The 18,496-nt window shown below is 27.9% G+C and overlaps 2 protein-coding genes across 15 annotated transcripts in view; one reads left to right on the top strand and one right to left on the bottom strand.

The window, feature by feature from the left end:
- The window catches only part of LOC147802054 (uncharacterized), a 70,897-nt gene extending 63,872 nt beyond the window's left edge, over positions 1-7,025 (bottom strand). For 6 of the 14 annotated variants that reach the window (XR_015430518.1, XM_087155259.1, XM_087155254.1 and 3 more), the window contains exons 1-3: positions 6,550-7,018; positions 2,944-3,059; positions 905-1,001 (exon numbers count right to left, since the gene is read on the bottom strand). Coding sequence is in view for 12 of the 14 variants with exons in the window: in XM_087155259.1 (XP_087011385.1) it covers positions 905-907 (3 nt within the window). In the remaining 2 variants the exon portion in view is untranslated. Of the gene's footprint in view, positions 1-904; positions 1,002-2,943; positions 3,060-6,549 lie in introns of all 14 variants that reach the window. The other 8 variants (XM_087155261.1, XM_087155260.1, XM_087155255.1 and 5 more) reach the window with 4 other exon arrangements.
- Positions 7,026-7,183: 158 nt separating this feature from the next.
- LOC122273032 (DENN domain-containing protein Crag-like) overlaps positions 7,184-18,496 on the top strand; it is a 66,110-nt gene continuing 54,797 nt past the window's right edge. Inside the window, exons 1-2 of the mRNA XM_087155265.1 lie at positions 7,184-7,322; positions 9,576-9,672. Coding sequence (XP_087011391.1) covers positions 7,309-7,322; positions 9,576-9,672 — 111 coding nt within the window. The 5' untranslated portion in view covers positions 7,184-7,308. The remainder of the gene's footprint in view (positions 7,323-9,575; positions 9,673-18,496) is intronic.

The raw sequence follows: 18,496 nt of genomic DNA on the forward strand, positions 1-18,496 counted from the left end.
ACAAGTTTAAAAAAAAATGTATTTTAAATTGAACGGAGGAATAAAAAGTATTTTATTAACGATTGAAAATTTGAACAAGTATATAAATATATATTTCTTGGTGAGGAACTATTCAAATTATTGGTGTTTGCATGATAATCAATTACTATTTGTAGAAAAAATAAATAAAATGCCCATATTATACAATAGAATATATTTATTTCACACAATATATAAGAAAATGTTGTTTATTCTTAGCTTATTTTTAATACAATTTATAAAAAGTATGATTCTCAAGCACCCCCTGAGTACTGCTCGGGTGTGCCATGTGTAAAGACGGTACTGTGATAGAGCTATTATAAGATTAGACCAAGTAGGCATTTGCTCATCTCTCCTACCCTTGGTAATGAAATTGAATTTTTGTTAAAAACCATAAATAAATAAGCTTCCTTAAAATTAGTTTTGGTATTTCAACATGCAAATCTTGTTTTTAATTTACCATGTACATAAAATTGAAAAGAAAGCAGTGTTTACATTTTTAGGAGCCTTGAATTAAAACAAAAAGATCATAAAAATCAAAAATATAGAATGAGAAAATCTAGTTTTTTGATAAATCATTTGATGATTATTTAAATTGGGTCGTTTAATGCAAAATTCTTTCTTTCTAAAAAGCACTAACGTTGTGTACATAAAAATGAAACGATGGTATAAAATTTCTAGAAAAAAAATGTTTGGTAGTTGGTCTTCAGAAATGAAATTTTTTTAAAAAAAAGCAAATTTATTGTAAATATCTGAAGTAAAAAAATTTTTTTTTAACAAGGAGCACGAAAGAAATAAAATTTAAAAAAAACAAACACAAAATCTACCAACAGTTTTGATCAAGCAATAAACAAAAAAAAAGTATAGTGAACAAATAATTATTTACCATTATCAAAAGTATCTTCCTAATCTTGCAAGAAATGCAGCTTCAGAAAGGTTCATTTCAGCAGCAATTTCTTGTTTACTTTTTTTTGATACTGCCTCTAGCAAATTCAAAAACATTAAAAACATAGTTTCAATAGATATAGTATTCAGAAATAAAAAGATAGGGATAATAAAATTCAAATGTCAAACAATTCATATCTTACCCACGCTAGGAGTTTAAAAGTACAAAAACCCTTAAAAGGATGGTAGCTGGCTGGTTTGCAAAAACCCAGCCACGTCAGTTTATATGCAGTGGAAATAAAAAGCAAGTCTTAATAAAACTCGAATGTCAAACAATTTATTCCCTAACCAGGCTATGAGTTGAAAAGTACAAAATAACTTAAGAGGATGGTAGTTGGCTGGGTTCACAACCCAGTCCCCGTGGCTTCCTTTTATATGAAAAGACCTTATTATGTTTGAGGCTAATTGGCTTACAAAAATTAATTTATAATTATTAATATTATTAAAATACAAATTTATGTAAATGAAAAAATTGAAACTTTGAAAATAAAACATGACAGGAGTTACAAGAGAAACAAAAAATATAATCAGAAAACTATATTTTATTAATATTTAATCTATTTGCATGTATAAATGAATGCCTGTCCGTTATGTGTCTTTCATAGACTGACAAATCATCCAAACAGCAATATGGCATGCAAAAAATTTGAAGCACAAAGACAGCCCATTGAGCGAAAACGTCAACATCGAGTGAAAAACGAAATGAAATTTTCCAATTGGTCAGGCGTTATCCATTATTTTATAATTAACTTTAGACAATTTAATTATCCAAATACTTTAAAGATAACATTAACGATATTTATTATCTTATTACATTATTTGATTAATAAGAAAAGGGAATTTATTATACTACTTTAATATTTAATTATTTATATTTGCTCTATCAGATACCTTCAACATTAACATGAGAGCATGTATAGACAATGTCACCATATAAGTAAGTTATCTCAGACCGTGTGCTTATTTTGTTAATACCAACTCTTTTAAAACGTGTTTCTGTAAAAGTGAATGATTTAAAATCAACACTAATTGAAATTAAAAAAAAAATACTTAGATGAAAAAAAAATATATATAAGTATTTTAAAAAATATATGAAAAAAATATGAGTATTTAAAAAAATATAAGTATTTAAAGGCAATTCGTTCATTCGTTTAGGAGAAACATGAAAAATTGACATGCTATTATTGACGCCAATGATTGTTAATTAATTTAGGTAATATATGCAGAGTGAAATAAAAGAAATTAACCATGTACCTACTAAAAGACAAAATTAATGAAGTAAAAGTATTCATACGTTTCGAGAAACTATAAAAAATTGCCTTTCTATTATTAACAACAATGATGCTTAATCACTGTTAATAATGTGTATTAGCTGAAATAAAAAAATAATTTATCAGCTAAATAGTATATTAATATTTTAATGAATTGGAATTTAAAGAAATCTTTTCTTCATCACTACTTATAAATATTTTAAACAGTAAATCAAAGATCAGAAAGAGAAATAGTCATGCTCCTAAGTCCTTATCAAGGTCTCATAAGAATTTTATTTGTTTTTAAAATTCCGGGTTTAGTTGGCTGCTATTGATAAATGTATTTTGCACACAACTCAAATGTTAAAAGGTTATGTAATAAATCCCAAATATACTAATATAGGTATCGAGTATTATATTGACATATTTTCCGATTATTAAAACCTCACCAACACTAAGCAGCTTTAATATCAATATTGTGGAAATAAGTCTTTCACTCACGGGCCCTCGAAAGGGTTATATACAAAATTTTGACTATCATCAGCTGGTAGCTAATAGTGTTTTTCGAATTCTTTTGCCAAGAAAAATGAAAAAAGTCACAATTTAAAAGGCAGAATTATAATTAACTTTAAGAGCACGGTAGACAATGTCAACAAAAATTCGTTACAAAGCTCAGTCCATAACGGAGATTCATAACAAAAATATTTTTCTGCATGACAATATGTGATACCTCAGTCTTGGGGATATAGAATTCAGGGCAATAGCTATTTCTTTGCGTTTCTCATAACTAGTAGATGGTAACTACCAGTGTACATTCAATGTTTGATAACACGGAGATACTTTAACCTGAAAAATAAATGCATTGATATTACCATTTTGGAAACATACATACAAGGTGTTAAAATCACTTTTAATACATAATTAAGGAATCATTGGCACATAATTAAGAAATCATTGGCATTTGAAAAAAAAAATAGTAATAACATCTCATAAAGAGTCACAAATTAATTTTCAGGGGAGGAAAAAAAAACAGTTTCGAACTCTCACCCACTACATAGCTGATATCAGAAAGAGCAAAGGAGGGATTGAAATTATAAAAACAGCTTATTTTTTCATTTAGATTGGAATGTGTTACGAACTGCCTTAAGTTTTAGCCCAAAAATAGTTGTAGATGATTTTAATTACTTGTTTGTCTTTACATCCTTTGAAAAATCCCTTCAAAATTTGATCTGAACTAAACCCCCCTCCCAAAAACAAATAAATAACACACAAGGTTGGATTTATATATAAGCAGAATAGGTTGCAGCTTAGAGCCCCAAATATCTTTTTTTTTCTTTTTGCATTGCTCAGAGTTGTTCAAAATAAATTCAACAGCCAAGTAACATAAGCAAATACTATTAATTTAATCTTCAATAATCATGGATAAAAAATGATATTCTGATAATTACTTTACAGATTGCAAGTGATTTTAGAGACACTAGTTTTTAAATTTTTGAAACAATGGCTAAAAAAGAATTTCATGAACAGATTAAGCATTGGTGAGATGAAGAAAATTGCTCTTGGCGCAAAACAGTGATTTGGTAAGTGTTATAGAGACTCTTCACCTGGGAAATCAACTATTATTGAGTATCAACTATTATTGAGTATTTATACATGGACACTTATGATGCTGAGCGCTCTGGCAGTCGTTAAATCATCATTGTTCAAGAAAATATCAAAAAAGTTTCATAAAATACTTTTTCTTAAAATTTTATTTTTGTATCCCGTAAGAAACAATAAATTCATATTTTTGTGCTGATTTTTTAATATAATTTTAAATTTTTCACAAATTATGTCTAAATTTTCACAAAATAGGTACATCTCAGAAAAACCTATACAGACCCCTGCTATTTCAAGCTAACATGACTAAATATGCATTCTGCCCTTTATTAATCTACTTGCTGTGCGAGTGGCCCTTCACTCAAAAAGGTTGTGCACGCCTACATATAAAGCGTCAACATCGTGAAGGGAGCATATAAAATATTGGTTAAGACATGACTCTTAGGATGCATAATTTTCTAGTGCAGTAAATAGACAGCGCCAACAGATTTATAGAGATAAAATTAAAACCGAAGATTAAACATATTGGTAAAACCCCACGAGAGGCCACTGTGAGCCCAAGTAATAAGCAGAGATCTTACAGACCCGGAAGTGTCAACATACAAATTCATATTTGAAACTAAATAATTGTTTTTTGTAAAACAGATGTCATTGATGAGTTGATGTTCTGAACTCTTGAAAAACCACTGAACCTCACGATACTAATGGATGAACCTACTGATAAATGAATTTGAACACACATATACATAGAGCAAAATTTCCTTTTCTCCTTTATTCTTAGATGAAGGAGAAAATTAGCATAATACTAAGTATCAAATTATTTTGTAACTTTTCCTTAATGCAGATGTTTGACTAGTTCTAATTAAAAGCCTTGATTGTTTAAATATAATTCTTCTCGGTTTGAAATCCCCGGTTTTGTCTACCAATAGATAAAATAATATAAATTAAAAGCCTTGATTGTTTAATTAAAAGCTTTGATAGTTTAATTAATAGCCTTGATAGTTCTAAGTAAAAGCCTAAATTGTTTATATATAATTCTATTTTGGTTTGAAATTCTCTCTTTTGTCTACCAATAGATAAAATAATACAAATGTGAATATTAATAGGTAGATAAAGAAGATGAAATTTTATATCTTAAATAGAACTCCCGATTATAATATAAAGAGACCCAGAAGGATGGAAGTCCTAAAGATCCACAATTTCCAAAGTATAACAGAATCACTGATCTTATATACTTAGTAAACTGAATGATATGAAAGGGGAAAGTAACTCAACTTTTACATAAAATTCAAATACCATTTTTTGCTGAAAGTATGCATAAAAAATTAAGTAACAAAATATGAAGAGAAGAAAAAAAAAGATTAAGCACATAGCAAAGATCAGAGTAAACATTATTTTATTCCCTGTGGCAGAATTTTTTGGCATTCTGCGACAAACCTCTCTAGCACTAATATCTTTCAGCAAGATACTTTTAATAATAAATAATGCATATGTTATTAATGACATTTAAAGTAACAGGAATGCTGTATTCACAAAGAAAAACCTATTAGGGTATAATAAAATTGTACTGTCCCATAGCGTGGGGGTTTAGGAAATAACACTCTTAAATAACACTATTTAATTTACAACATTTAGAATACAGAAGATGCGTCTTAACGCAACACTAACAGGTGAGGAAAACTAAACTGAAACTTTTAGAGGGAAAGTCCCAATTCAATTGCGTAGGCGTGATAATTCGTAAACATAGCCTCCCACGGCTAAATACATGACAAAAACTTAATGTATTTTTTTAAAAATGAATATGTAATATTTTTTATATTCTAATATCTCGGCAATATTAGCCCATTTTGTAAAAGAAATAACACACTAATTATTTCTTTTTTGCATTTCGTAAATCATTATCACATAAAAAAAATAATTAAAAATCATAAAATCAGTGAAAGAAAAGAAAACCAAAATTAAAAAATCACAAGTATTCTTCCCCTCTGAAAGGGAAAAAAAAATCTTTCAAAAATTTCTGCAGAAGAAAATTTTTTGATTCAACATTCTTTATTTTTCATTTTTCTCAAATAAGAATCGAAAAATTACGAACATTTCTTTCCCCTCCGATGCGCGAAAAAGGCATCTTTTAAGTATTATTTTAAAGAAAGAGAACCAAAATTTTTTACTTTCTGAAGAAAAATTCTTTCTGCAAGAACTCTGTAACGTTTCTGTGACAATGTCGCTGCGATTCTGCCACAATTCTTTTCTAACTGAAATAGTGCATTTTAAAACTAGAAAAGAATAGTACTATAAGTCTAGCAAATAGAAAAACAGTGCAATGTCCTTAGAAATACCATTTATGTGTAATATTAATTGGATAATTTACCCAAATGCTATAGATATTTCTCTGATAAAAAAAATTATTTGAAGTATTAACCAAATTTTTTGTATCTATAATTGAAAAATGCTTATAAAAGTTTCTTGCATTCCATCACAAGATGGTCCCTGCAGCTGATGGGCAAAGGTATTTGGAACAGGTAATGATACATCTTTGTTTCTCTCATTGTTAAAAATTAAGAAATAAAACATTATTAATTGTAAAAATTTTGTTTAAAAATAGATATATATTGTAGTTAACAAAAGAAAAAGCTAATTTGATGTACATATAAATATTCTATAATTACAATAAATAAAAAGGGGGGAAAAGCTCGAGAGTTCGAAACCTGTATAAAAGGATTTAGAAATGAGTACCAACTTTTTATCTTTATTATCAATCAACTTGGAAAGCATAGAGCGACGTTTATTCTTTCTGCCAGCAAGTATTTGTCCATAACCAGCATACGTCCTTAATTGATTTGGGCGAATATTATATAGCAGTCTATTAAACTTTATCATTTCAAACTCGTCAAAACTAACATATATAATAATTACACAAAACAGATCAGTTTAGTTATTATAGCTTATGTATAATGAAAATATTACGAACTGTGTGTTTATTTATTGTATAGTATTGAGTATATAGTAAAGTGCGGCGTGCTCTCTGCTTTCGCTTATAGCACTGCGTTTCAATAGGTAAAGCTTAATTTAGCCTATCAAGATTTATTTGAGCTCTGAGGCTCTTCTTCAAATACAACATGCTACCACGGAATCCAACAGGGAACTTTTTATTGTATAGTACCAAGTACCAATATTTTGAAACTAAAGACCCTCCCCCAAAACCCAAGTTGTTCAATTGAAAATGGTAGTAGAAGACAATATTCGCTTTAATCTAACTCACGTGATTTCGACATTAATTAAAATTTAACTCATTCATAAAATGGGTAGAAATAAGCAAAACATTACAGTTTTAATGGTCTACGAATTTCCAGAAACATTACAGGTTGTCGTCATATTATTTAATTAATTGCCCCTCTTTTAATACCTTTTATTATCTTAGAATTTTTTAAAGCTTTTGTTGTTGTAATAGGATATATTGGTGTGAAATTTTAAACTATCTTTTTAAAGATTATTAATTATGATACCACTTAAGTAATTATTTTCCCTTTCTTCGAGCTCTTCGTGAACCTACTTTAGATTCTTCTTTATTATCATCTGATTAAATAAATTTAAGGTATTTCGTATACAAAAAATTCGGACGTTCTAAGGTATTTCGTGTACAAATTTCCTTTACAATAAAGTGTTAGGTATAGCTGTTGTAGCGATTCCCTTCTAGGAGATCTATTTTTAGATCAAGCCCCCAAATTGTGCCTCTTCAGCCTACCCTGAGAGGCCGGGATTATGGTTTTTAATTCATTCCAGTGAGTATCCCCTCAGCGAGCAGTCACACTAACTTGTTACGTTTTAATAAATTTACATTAAGTTTTAAAAATCGTCATCCTTGTTTTCACTACACATTGGAGTCCTTATTAATTAGTGATTAGAGGAAATAAAATTACACCTTGAAACCCCTAAAGTGGTGACACGGACAATAAACAAAATAAAAATCTACTGATCCAGAACAATGGGTGACGCTGTCGCCATAGTGATCCCTCCCTTTATACGAGCTGACCCCGCCCTTTGGTTCTTCATGCTGGAATCAACTTTTGCCTTAGCAACTCCAAAGGCAATAACTGAAGCAAAAACCAAATACAATTACGTCGTCGCACATTTGCCACCTGATACTGCGACGATCGTGCGAGATGCAATCATGAATCCGGATATCACTGATCCCTACATGGACTTAAAGTCTAAAATTATAGAACGATGTGGGGAATCTAAAACAGAAGAAATCAGACGTCTACTGGCTGGAGAAAATCTAGGGGATCGGAAACCTACAGAGCTCTTGCGAGACATGAAACGAAGAGCGGAAAATCATAAAATTGAGGACGAACTGCTTTTCGAGTTATTTATTCAAGAGATGCCTCTCCCCGTCCAGACAATCATTGCTTCGATTTCCCCCTTGTCAACAGAAAAAGCTGCAGAAGTTGCTGATAGAATATTAGCGATCTCGAATCCTCTACTCTCCCCACTTCCCTCAGTCCATTCATCCCAGAGGTCAACAGCCCCGCGGATCTATACATTTATAACTTTTCGTTATTATCGAAGATTATGCAAATTTATACTTAAACAATTTAAACTTATTAAGAAATGTAAACTTATATTATGAAATTAAAAAAAAAATCTACACAGTTTTATTCTATGCATGTAGACTTATTTTATAAACACGAATTTCATCTATTATTATAAATTCATTACACATACATTTATAACGATAAAAATATCTTGCAGAAAGATATTGGTTCTAATTAGGTTTGTCGTAGAAAGTCAGAAAAAATTCTGCCACATGGCCCTGAACATAGTGTCTAAAGCTTCAAGGAACGTTTTATCCTTGACTCGCTTGTCATTTTATTTTTATGATGTTTACAGTCAAAATATTGCAGAAAATATAGAGAGAAACTTTTTAAATTAACTACTTGCATGCAGGATGTACCTTAATGTCTTTCTTTTTTACTTATTTTATACCAAATGATCAAGTCAGAGCGGTTTTATACAATATATATATAAAATTCTAATGATGGTGTCGCAGTTTTCCATTGTTGTCGGCTCATTTTTATTGGCCAGAAAATCACGTGGTAGGATCCAGTTTTCCCCCATTCATTTCCTTATTGTTTAGGCTGTCATCAACATAAAATTAACAAAAGTCGTAAAGGTATTGTTTTCCTTTAAATATTTTTGTATCCCTAACTTAAAGTTATTTTTCAGTACTGTTATTGTTAGCGAAAATTTTAAATTATGGTTGAGAACTCATCAAATTTGTTTGAACAATATAATGTATTAAGAATATAAATGTTATTTAAAAAATTGATGATTAAAAAAATCACTTCTGTTCACCAAGAGATCTAAATGTTTATAATACTAATAGATAGTAATATTTAGACGTGGGAAGTAGAGGCGCAAAAGCGTAAGTAAACAGAATTCCTTTTAGTACATGCATGTTAAGTGAATATTTTTAACTTTAGTGGGAAAACTGTTTTCTGCCAAGAAAAAGCAATTATTGCGAAGCAATCATTGGGGTTGGTGAGCGGTAGCGAACAGGGGGCTTTGCCCCCTAGTATACAATAAAATTCTTCAGTATTGTTTTTTACTTATTCAATTGTTTTCTGTGAAGGAATTTTATGTTCTCTGTGGGACAAAGTTAAACATTAAATTTTATACATTTAATTTGTTCTTTGGGAAAAAAGCAGACAAAATGCAGAATGTTTGTAGAAATTTTATTTTTTGTTTTGTTTGGTTTTATTTTAGGAGCAATCCATCTTTCAACAGAGAAGTTTATGTTGACTTTATGCCTGCACAGATAAAAACATTATCTTTTCTGGCTTACTTTGTTAGAATATATCAAGTGAGTATGTTAATGACTAATATATTAAGAATCATTCTTTATTTTTTTTAATAAAAATTTTTTTATCTTGTATTTTTAAGGAAATCCCTTTGCTGCTCAGAAGTACTCTAATGTGGTATAACAATGTTGAGCACACTACTATTAACAAATTTTAAATAAAGAAAATTTAAGCAAATTTTGAATAAGTTCTCTGTAATTGCTTAAAACAATGTTAATTTTTGTTTTGTTTTATATCATATTTAACATTGTCCCTCACCGGTCACTGACGCGGCCAAAACAAAAGGTTCAGTGTCGGTCACTGATGGCTGATGTGAACCTGAACATGTTAAAAGACAATTTAATACTCACAGAAATTATTTGAGAATCGACTCAGAGGTTAAATGTGCCAAGCTATCAATGTGCTAGGGTGGGAATAGATTCAAGAAGTAAAAGCAACTTGTACTTAACATTGACAAAATCATGCCATTGGTTAGGAATTGTAGAGTTTTAACTTGTATGACCCTCCTGACCTACAACAGGCTGTTGTGAGAATGCTTTACTACATGTTAAGGATTTAAGAATGTATGATTTGTTGTTAACTGGGGGATTACTTTCAAGCAAATTTAGGAACTGTCTTTACATTGAGTACTTAATAATGTTAGTTGAAAAATTAATTTTCCTGGTCAATTTTTCAATAAATTTTGCATTTAACATATCAATTGCCTGTTAGAATTTTTTTCAGTAATTATATTATATAATAAGACATAGAATATGATAAAAAAATTCTGCACAATTGATTAGGAATCAGATTTTTAGCTAACAAAATAAATAGCTCCGATGCTGAACTATTTGCTCTTTAGACATTAAACAGAGATAATGTGCAAAGTATATTGCAAAATATATTATCTAGAATTCATTAAAAAAGAAAATAAATTGAAAAGTCAAGCTAATGAAAATAAAAATGGAGTATGTTCATATTTAGAGCCAGGTAAAGGAAAGGCTTGATATGATGATATATTTGGTTAATCCCTCCACCGATATTTCCTTGCTTACTTGTTTATTAGAACTATTTTGACTAGCGGGATTTTTCTGATTATTAAATTAATTTTATTATGTTGTGAATATAAAAAAAATTTCTGAGCATTTTATTTTATTTTTTACTACTGTGATTTAACTGTATCATTAATACAGGAACCTCCAATTATAAAATCATTGAATTGTAAAATTAGCTGCTTTTTGCTATTAATTCTGCAAGAACGGAATCATTTTAATATCAAACTATGTAAAAACCATCTTCTAATAAAATTATTACTGTTATGTAAAGACAAAATTTTGTAAGGCTTTTGTTTAAAACAATGAAAAACTTTGCTTTATTTTGTTTGAATGATTAGAATTATCTATTTTCTCAAGTTTTGAATATGTATGAAGAATAAATTTTTGTCTGTTCTCTATGAACAAAGTTACTGGTATTAATTGTATTTTGTGTTGAAATTGAATGGCAAAAGTTGCAAAAAATTAAGAAAAAGGGAGTCTAAAGGAATCCAAAAGAAAACTGTTTATGTGCTAAGAAAAATTGTAAAATGCCTATTATTCAATGTCATGGATCCTGAATCATTCAATAAGGTGAATCTAACTTTAATGAATTTCAGAAGAACTCTTGATTTCTTAAAATTTTATTTACAGAAAAGAAAAGGATATTTAATGTTTTAGAAACTCTTATATGCTTTCAAACTATGGTGAATCTTTAATTTGAAATTTTGCTTATCAAATATAATATTTTGAAACCCTCCTATAAGTTAAAAAATGTAGCTCATGTTAGTGTCAAATGTAGGTTTTGTAAAAATAAAACATAAATGTAGTAATCAATTTAGTTTTTAATCAATTTAATTTAGTTTAACTTTTTCCTACATTTTGGTTTTTAAAATTTGTTGCTTTTTAAAATCAAGTGTTCTCAAAACGAATGTGATTTTAATAGGCAGCATGCACTGTATTTATGTTTATTTGAGTAATATCATCTTAAATTAATTGCAAATTTAATTTAAATTTAAATTAAAATAATAATTTAACCCAACTGTGATTTTTTTTTTTTTTTTTGTAAAATGTTGTGAACATTCCTCTGTTTTGTGAGTGAACATTCCTCTGTTTTGTGAGTGAACATTCCTCTCAGTTTTCTAAAGGAATTATAGGATTGTTGTATCTATGTCCTCAAGAAGTGACTCACTTGCGCAAAGAATTGCTTGTAGCAGCCCGTCATATTTTAGCTACAGAGCTAAGAGATAGTAAATGCTTTTTTTTTTTTAATTCCTTAAATATGTCTTGTTTTTTTTCCTTTATTCTGAAACATATTTTTTTTCTTTATTTTTAAATAAATGACTCATTTTTTCATTTTTTTTTTTTTTTTACTTTAGATACCATTTGAAAAATATTGTTTGAAATGTTCTCGATGTCTACTATTTCTTCTTATTTTTTTAGAAATTCTTTAATTTTTGTGCCATTTTCAGAATTCTGCATATCTAAAAATTAATAACTCTAAGGAAGGGAAATTTAATAAAGATATAATAGCAGGATTTTTTAAAAAAAGAATAGCAAAATTATATTTTAAAACAGTCTTTCTCAGTCTTAAATAATTTTTAATTTAAGTACTATTATTTTAAAAATAAACTATGTTATTATGTATCTATTATTTGCCAAGATGGAGTAAAATACTTTTCATAACTATGAACAAGCAACTAAAAAAAGGTTTTACTCAATGGCATAATTTCTATTAATGTTTAAATTAAGTCAATAGTCAATTAGGAATTCATCTCATAATGAACTTAATGTTGATAATAGTTTGAAGTTTACAAATCAATGACTAGCAATGAAGAAACTTTTTAAACAAAAATTTAGTTACAGTTTTGAATTGCCTTTGCATAAGAAAATGTAATTACTGTTTCCTCACTTAAATGCTTTAAAAACACACAAAAATCATAAATTTTTTCTAATAAATAAATAATTAAAATAACATAGAAAATATTTTAAATGATATTTTATTGAAAAGTTATTTACTGTTTTAAAGAAAATAGATAACATCGCAGAGAAAATATGCATTTTCTGAAAATTTTTGTATATTTTGTGCCTACAACCAGTGAACCTTTAAAAATGGATCATTTATGTTTTAAAAAAATTGATGATGTGTGTCATTTTTAATTTCTTTGTGGATTATGCATGAATTTGCTAATTCGCACTTTGTGGCCCATTCTACTCCCAGAATAATCGGGAGTTTACTATGTAGTTAAAAAATATTGACAAATAACTTAATCTGAAATCATTAACTTTTGTATTATGTAAGACTTTTTTTCTTTTTTTAAAGAACCAAATATCCTTTTATTATATATTAAAATATATAATATTACAGTTTTTTTAAATAAGACTAAGTAAAAGATCCTAATTGAAATTACAACATTTAGATCTTAAAGTAGTTAAAATTACAACTTAAACATTTATGCAAATATTCTAAATTTTTTTGATTTAAAAAAGGAAAGCAAAATATATTGATCGAACATCGAATGAAAATTATGAAAACAAAAATACACTTACACTTTGAGAAAATATAGTTTTTTTAAACTAATTAGTTTTTTTTTCTGTCAGTACCTAAAAAATGAGCAAAATAAGATCTTCATTTTAAACTCTGCTAAATTTCTCTTAACATTGTACAATTTTGATATTCTGAATCTCTTCTGGCAAGAAAAGAAATTTTAATATGTTATCCTATTTACAAATAAATTTAGTTAAATTTAATATAGTTACTAATATCAAAATAACTTTCTTTTCTTATGATGCAACTTACAAAATGTATATCACACATTTAAAAAAAAAAATTTATTCATAAAAAGCACTTTTTCAGTTATACAGTAGAGAACCAATTATCCGGGATGCTCGGGACCATCGCTATCCCGGATGTCTGAATTTCCCGGTTTTCTGGATCGACCAAAAAGTGTCGTTAATCAATGTTTTATCGAACCCGAATTACAAGGAAAAAGTGTAATGCATAAAGTAAGAGAAAAAAGAAAGGCACTCCTAACTTTAAAAAGAAAAAAAATGGTAGGAAAATAACATTTAAAAGAATAAAAAAAATTGCAAGTTTAGACAAGAAAAACAAGTTTAAAAAATACAAAATTCTCGTATTTATTTTTTTTAAAAATAATAACAATTCCTAAATTAACTAATATAAACAAAACCAATGGTTAAATAACGCAATATATTTCAAACCTAATTATACGGGGGAAACAATAAAATAAAAGGAAAACATTAATCTAAATAAAAACACTTGAAAATTATCGAACCGATAGTTAAAAAAGGCACTAGCATAAATATTAAAACCCGGAACAAGGCAAGATCAACAGAATTTAAAAAAAAAAAACCTAAGGATAAAATTTATGTATAAAAAGAAGTAATTTATTGAGTGCGAAATTTATCGTGAAAAGAAAAAAAATCAAACATAGTGGAATCAGAAAAACAAAGCTGTAATCTGCTTCATAAAATAATCCTATGTTTAAATTAATAAACAATTCTTTTATTTTTTTTTGTTGATAAAAACACGATATTTAATTATAGCAGATGTGATTCCACATCAATAAAAACTTGCAAATGATACCACACTTCCAAAGAATGAGAATTTATTCAGAACAAAAAGATTTTATTTTTATTAATCGATGTCAAATAGATAAATATATTTTTCTCTTTCATCTTCTGTTCACTGATATGCATGCAATGCATTTTCCCCACCCCCCTCGTAAATCAAACAGAAAACGAAATCAGCGTGCCACACCCTTGAGCTTGATTGACGGCCTAAAGAAGAAAATAAAACATTCCTCCCTTCCCTGCCTTCAAGGTCACGGAGGAAATGAAGTTTCTCTGGGTAAACGGGGAAAAAATTCTCCCCTTCCTTACATTTTCCTCTACTCAACTTCAAGGATGAGTTCAATTTCCGCTTTTTTTCATAATCGCTCTAGTTTAAAATGGCGGGAAAACCAATCAAATTTTTTCCCGGTTTTCTGGTTTCCCGGTTATCTGGATACCGGATAAATGGTTCTCTACTGTATTAACATTTACATAAATAAAATACTTCAGTTTTAATTAGATAAATTATGAATTCTCAAAGAAATAAAACTTATTTCTCGTTGTTTAATATTGTTTATTTTTAGTCTAAATTTTTTCATAAAAGCATTTATTGAGTTTTTCAAAATTCTTATGCGAAATTTAATAATTTTTCTGTTAATTAAGTAATTACTCAGAAAACGGATTTATTTGTAAATATGTTTTAGATCTTTAATTACTTGTTCTATATCACTAACTTATATTGTCTGCTTTTAAATAACATTATTTTTGTAGCAGATTTTCTACGTACTCTTGAGCAAAAGTAATAGGTTTTTCTCTACCGAAAAAGTATTTAGTTTAACATTAACATAAACCAAGTACTAGTTAAAATCACAAAATTTGCTTTTGAAGAAAAGTTTTAGTTAAAAAATGGCTTCTTCATTTGCACTACTAACTTTAATTACTTATTATGGTCAAAATTGTGATATGTTGATTGTTCCTTTTGTTAAATACCTCATAATAAAATAATTATACCCCTGGGAGCAAATTTTTTGTTGTATTTATACAAGTACTTGATCTTAATTAATTCCAATAATGCATGAATCATATATATATATATATATATATATATATATATATATATATATATATATATATATATATATATATATATATATATATATATCAGTGTTTTCATCATAGAAAAAAAATGGGTGAGAATTTCTCACCCTTTCTCAAAAACAGGGTGAGATTTCAGAAAGTTAAGTGAGATTTCTAAAAACTGAAAAAATACAAATAGAAAAAATTTCTTTCATTATAATACATTTTTAACGTCTTCTATTTTTTAAAGCATTGAATATTCTTGCTGCATCATCATAGAAGATTTTGCCTTTACTAGGTATTTGTCCATCTTACATTAGTGCATAAAAAATTTGGACGTCTTACATGAAAAAACCTTACCTGCGGTAAACACGTGGTTGCAGAGAAATGTGTTCTAAAAGGGGTTCCGTGGTTCGGAGAGGTTATGTTCTGTTGCTCGAAAATGTTCTGAACAATACTGGTAAATAGGGAATCTAGATAACGGGGCAAATGTTGAAAATAATGAAAGATCCAGGAAGAAAAGTGAAATTGATTTTATTCTAATTGGCGTAATTCGAAGCTTTTTCCAAAATGCGAGAAATTTGCGAATTTTGAAATTGATTTATAGAATGCGCGAATTTCTCGCGGTAATCATTTTTTAATGCGAGAAAAGAAAAAAATATGCGAGATTCTCGCGTTCTCGCGCTGTAGTGAAAACACTGTATATATATATATATATATATAATGTTATTTTTAAAAGAACTAAAACATAAGAGTGAAATTTTATGTGATCCAAAATATTTCATTAAAAACACTACAATTCATTTATAAAAGGTGGAAAAAAAAGTGTCTTATTTTTTACCATCACCTTTAACTTTGATCACTGCATATAAACAATGTTGCATGGAATAAACAAGTGTTTGGCAAGTCTTAGTAGTCCTATTGCTTTTCATTAGCTCAACTTTTTTTATTAGAGCAACTTCTTATAGTTTTTTCTTTAATATCCAAAAATTTGGGTAAGATCTGGGAAATTGGTAATAACTTGCTACTGTGGCATTGTAATTTTGTGTTAAGCGAGATCTTAAAATATTTTAATGTATGATGTGGGGCTAGTTGGAAAATGAAATCATCTTCATTTGTTCTCATGCAATTCCATACGATCACATTAGCTTCATGGACTTTTTCCGATACTGTTGTATAATTGCTTATCCAAACTCAAATGCCTTGATTTCCATAAGAGGCACAAAACATAGTTTCTTCACTAATATTTTCTTTCAGTCCATCAATCCCCATAATAAACTTGATTTGCATCATTACTTTCTAGTAAGCTTTTGTTTTATAGTCTCAAATTGTTTTGTTTTAGAAAAACATGAGATTGAAGATGCTGAATTGATTTTTTTTAAACTTTACCCATCAGTTTTTTTTTTCCAATTTGTTTTTGGTTACCATTAAAATGATTATTTCGATTTATTCTACTGATACTTTTATATGATTCTTGATGAGAATAATCTGAATTGTTAGCTATATATGTTTGAATTTTACCTGTTGATATGAGTCATTAACTATGAGTTTTATTGATTCTGCAATATCAGGAAAAACTTTCAATTTCGAAACAATCATAAAACAGAGAAATTCAAATTAATTGTTCAGCAAATCAATAAATTATTTTTCTATATATTTCAGTAGACCAAATTATATGTTTTTTAGTTTGCCCTTTGTCTTTTTTAAAAGTAGTTAGGCATATGTCTGCTGTTCAAAAAAAAATTTCTTATTTTTTCTTTAATTTTTCCTTAGCCTGCTATAAAGTCTGTATTGTATGACATATTCTGTTTTTTTCTCAAGTGCAGTCTATTATTTTTCAAGTCAAGATAATCGTTCATATGATTTTAAATAAAATATTAAGAAAATATTCCAGCATAAAATTATAATAATCATGTATTTTACTAGTAAAATAAGCTTGTTTTGCAAAAAGTATCGACCTTCAAAAGAAAAGTTTTTTTGAAAACTGGCTGACCCTAAATTTTCATTATAAAAACTTTTTGTTAGACTTCTAAACTTATAAGTCCGTATTCAAATACTAACTAAATGTATAATTTTAAAAGGATAATTTTATTTAGTAAGAGTCAGATATTATTAAACCATTTAAATGTTTGGCATATGTTTATTTTGTCCTAAATTAAAGTACATCAAAATCAGGGGAGCTTCTATATAAAGAAATAATCTAATACAGTATATATACATAGTGCTCAGTAAAGTTAAAGTATCTAACTTTCAAACAGTTGCAGCTATTTTAAAATGTCTGCATCTATTAAAGTGTCTAGGTATTGTAAAATAGCTAGGTACTGCATGTTTATATTACTTAGAAAGCCAACTGGAAGAAAGTTGGGGATTTGTGTTCCTATCTTGACAAGCTATGGGTTCTATCCTTATGAGATATGAGGAAAAGTAATGATGATAATTATTTTGAGTTCTTTGTTAGAAACTAGTTATTTTATCAGGATCATGTAAGGTCTTTAAAAATTATTTCACATTTTGTAAATGTATGTAGGGCTTAAAAATATTTTTTGAGTGCTTAAAAAGTACTTTTTTCACTTATTTTTGAGATGTTTAACTACACACCCTGGAAAAGCTCTTTGAGTACTTAAACTGATCATAGTACAGTAAAAATTGCTAAATCCAAACTTGTGCATAAAAAGTAAATATGTTTAGTTAAACCTATTTGCATATAAAAACCCTTATAACTTCCAAACTTCAATACTTTTACTTGTTTTTATATCTGATGCATATTAATTAATTTTTTTTAAATAAATGGTAATTTAAAAGTTTTTATATGAAAACTTTTAGTTTTGTATTCTTGGCTTTTTTTTAAAATTATATTCAGAACAAAACAATATGCAGGACCTATTTAATAGCAATTTTAAGCACACAAATGCGTAAAATTGTATTTTTTTACACACTTATTTCTTCTATCATTATCTTATTACTTCTAAATTTTAAAATCTAGCTTTTTGGGTCTTGCCTTTTTTGATATTATTTAAAAAAAAAAAAGCACATGAAAAAATACATAACTTCGCTTGACAGCTATGCATTGAGAAGTGCAAATTAAAATATAAGGTTCTTAAAGCTCTTGTCTTTTGAGAGAAATTATTATTTTATCATTGACTATTTGAATGTCTTCAAATTCTGT

Source organism: Parasteatoda tepidariorum, chromosome 11, assembly GCF_982258835.1.
Source record: "Parasteatoda tepidariorum strain Cologne lab strain chromosome 11, Ptep-v5.0, whole genome shotgun sequence".
Classification (NCBI taxonomy): Eukaryota; Metazoa; Arthropoda; class Arachnida; order Araneae; family Theridiidae; genus Parasteatoda; species Parasteatoda tepidariorum.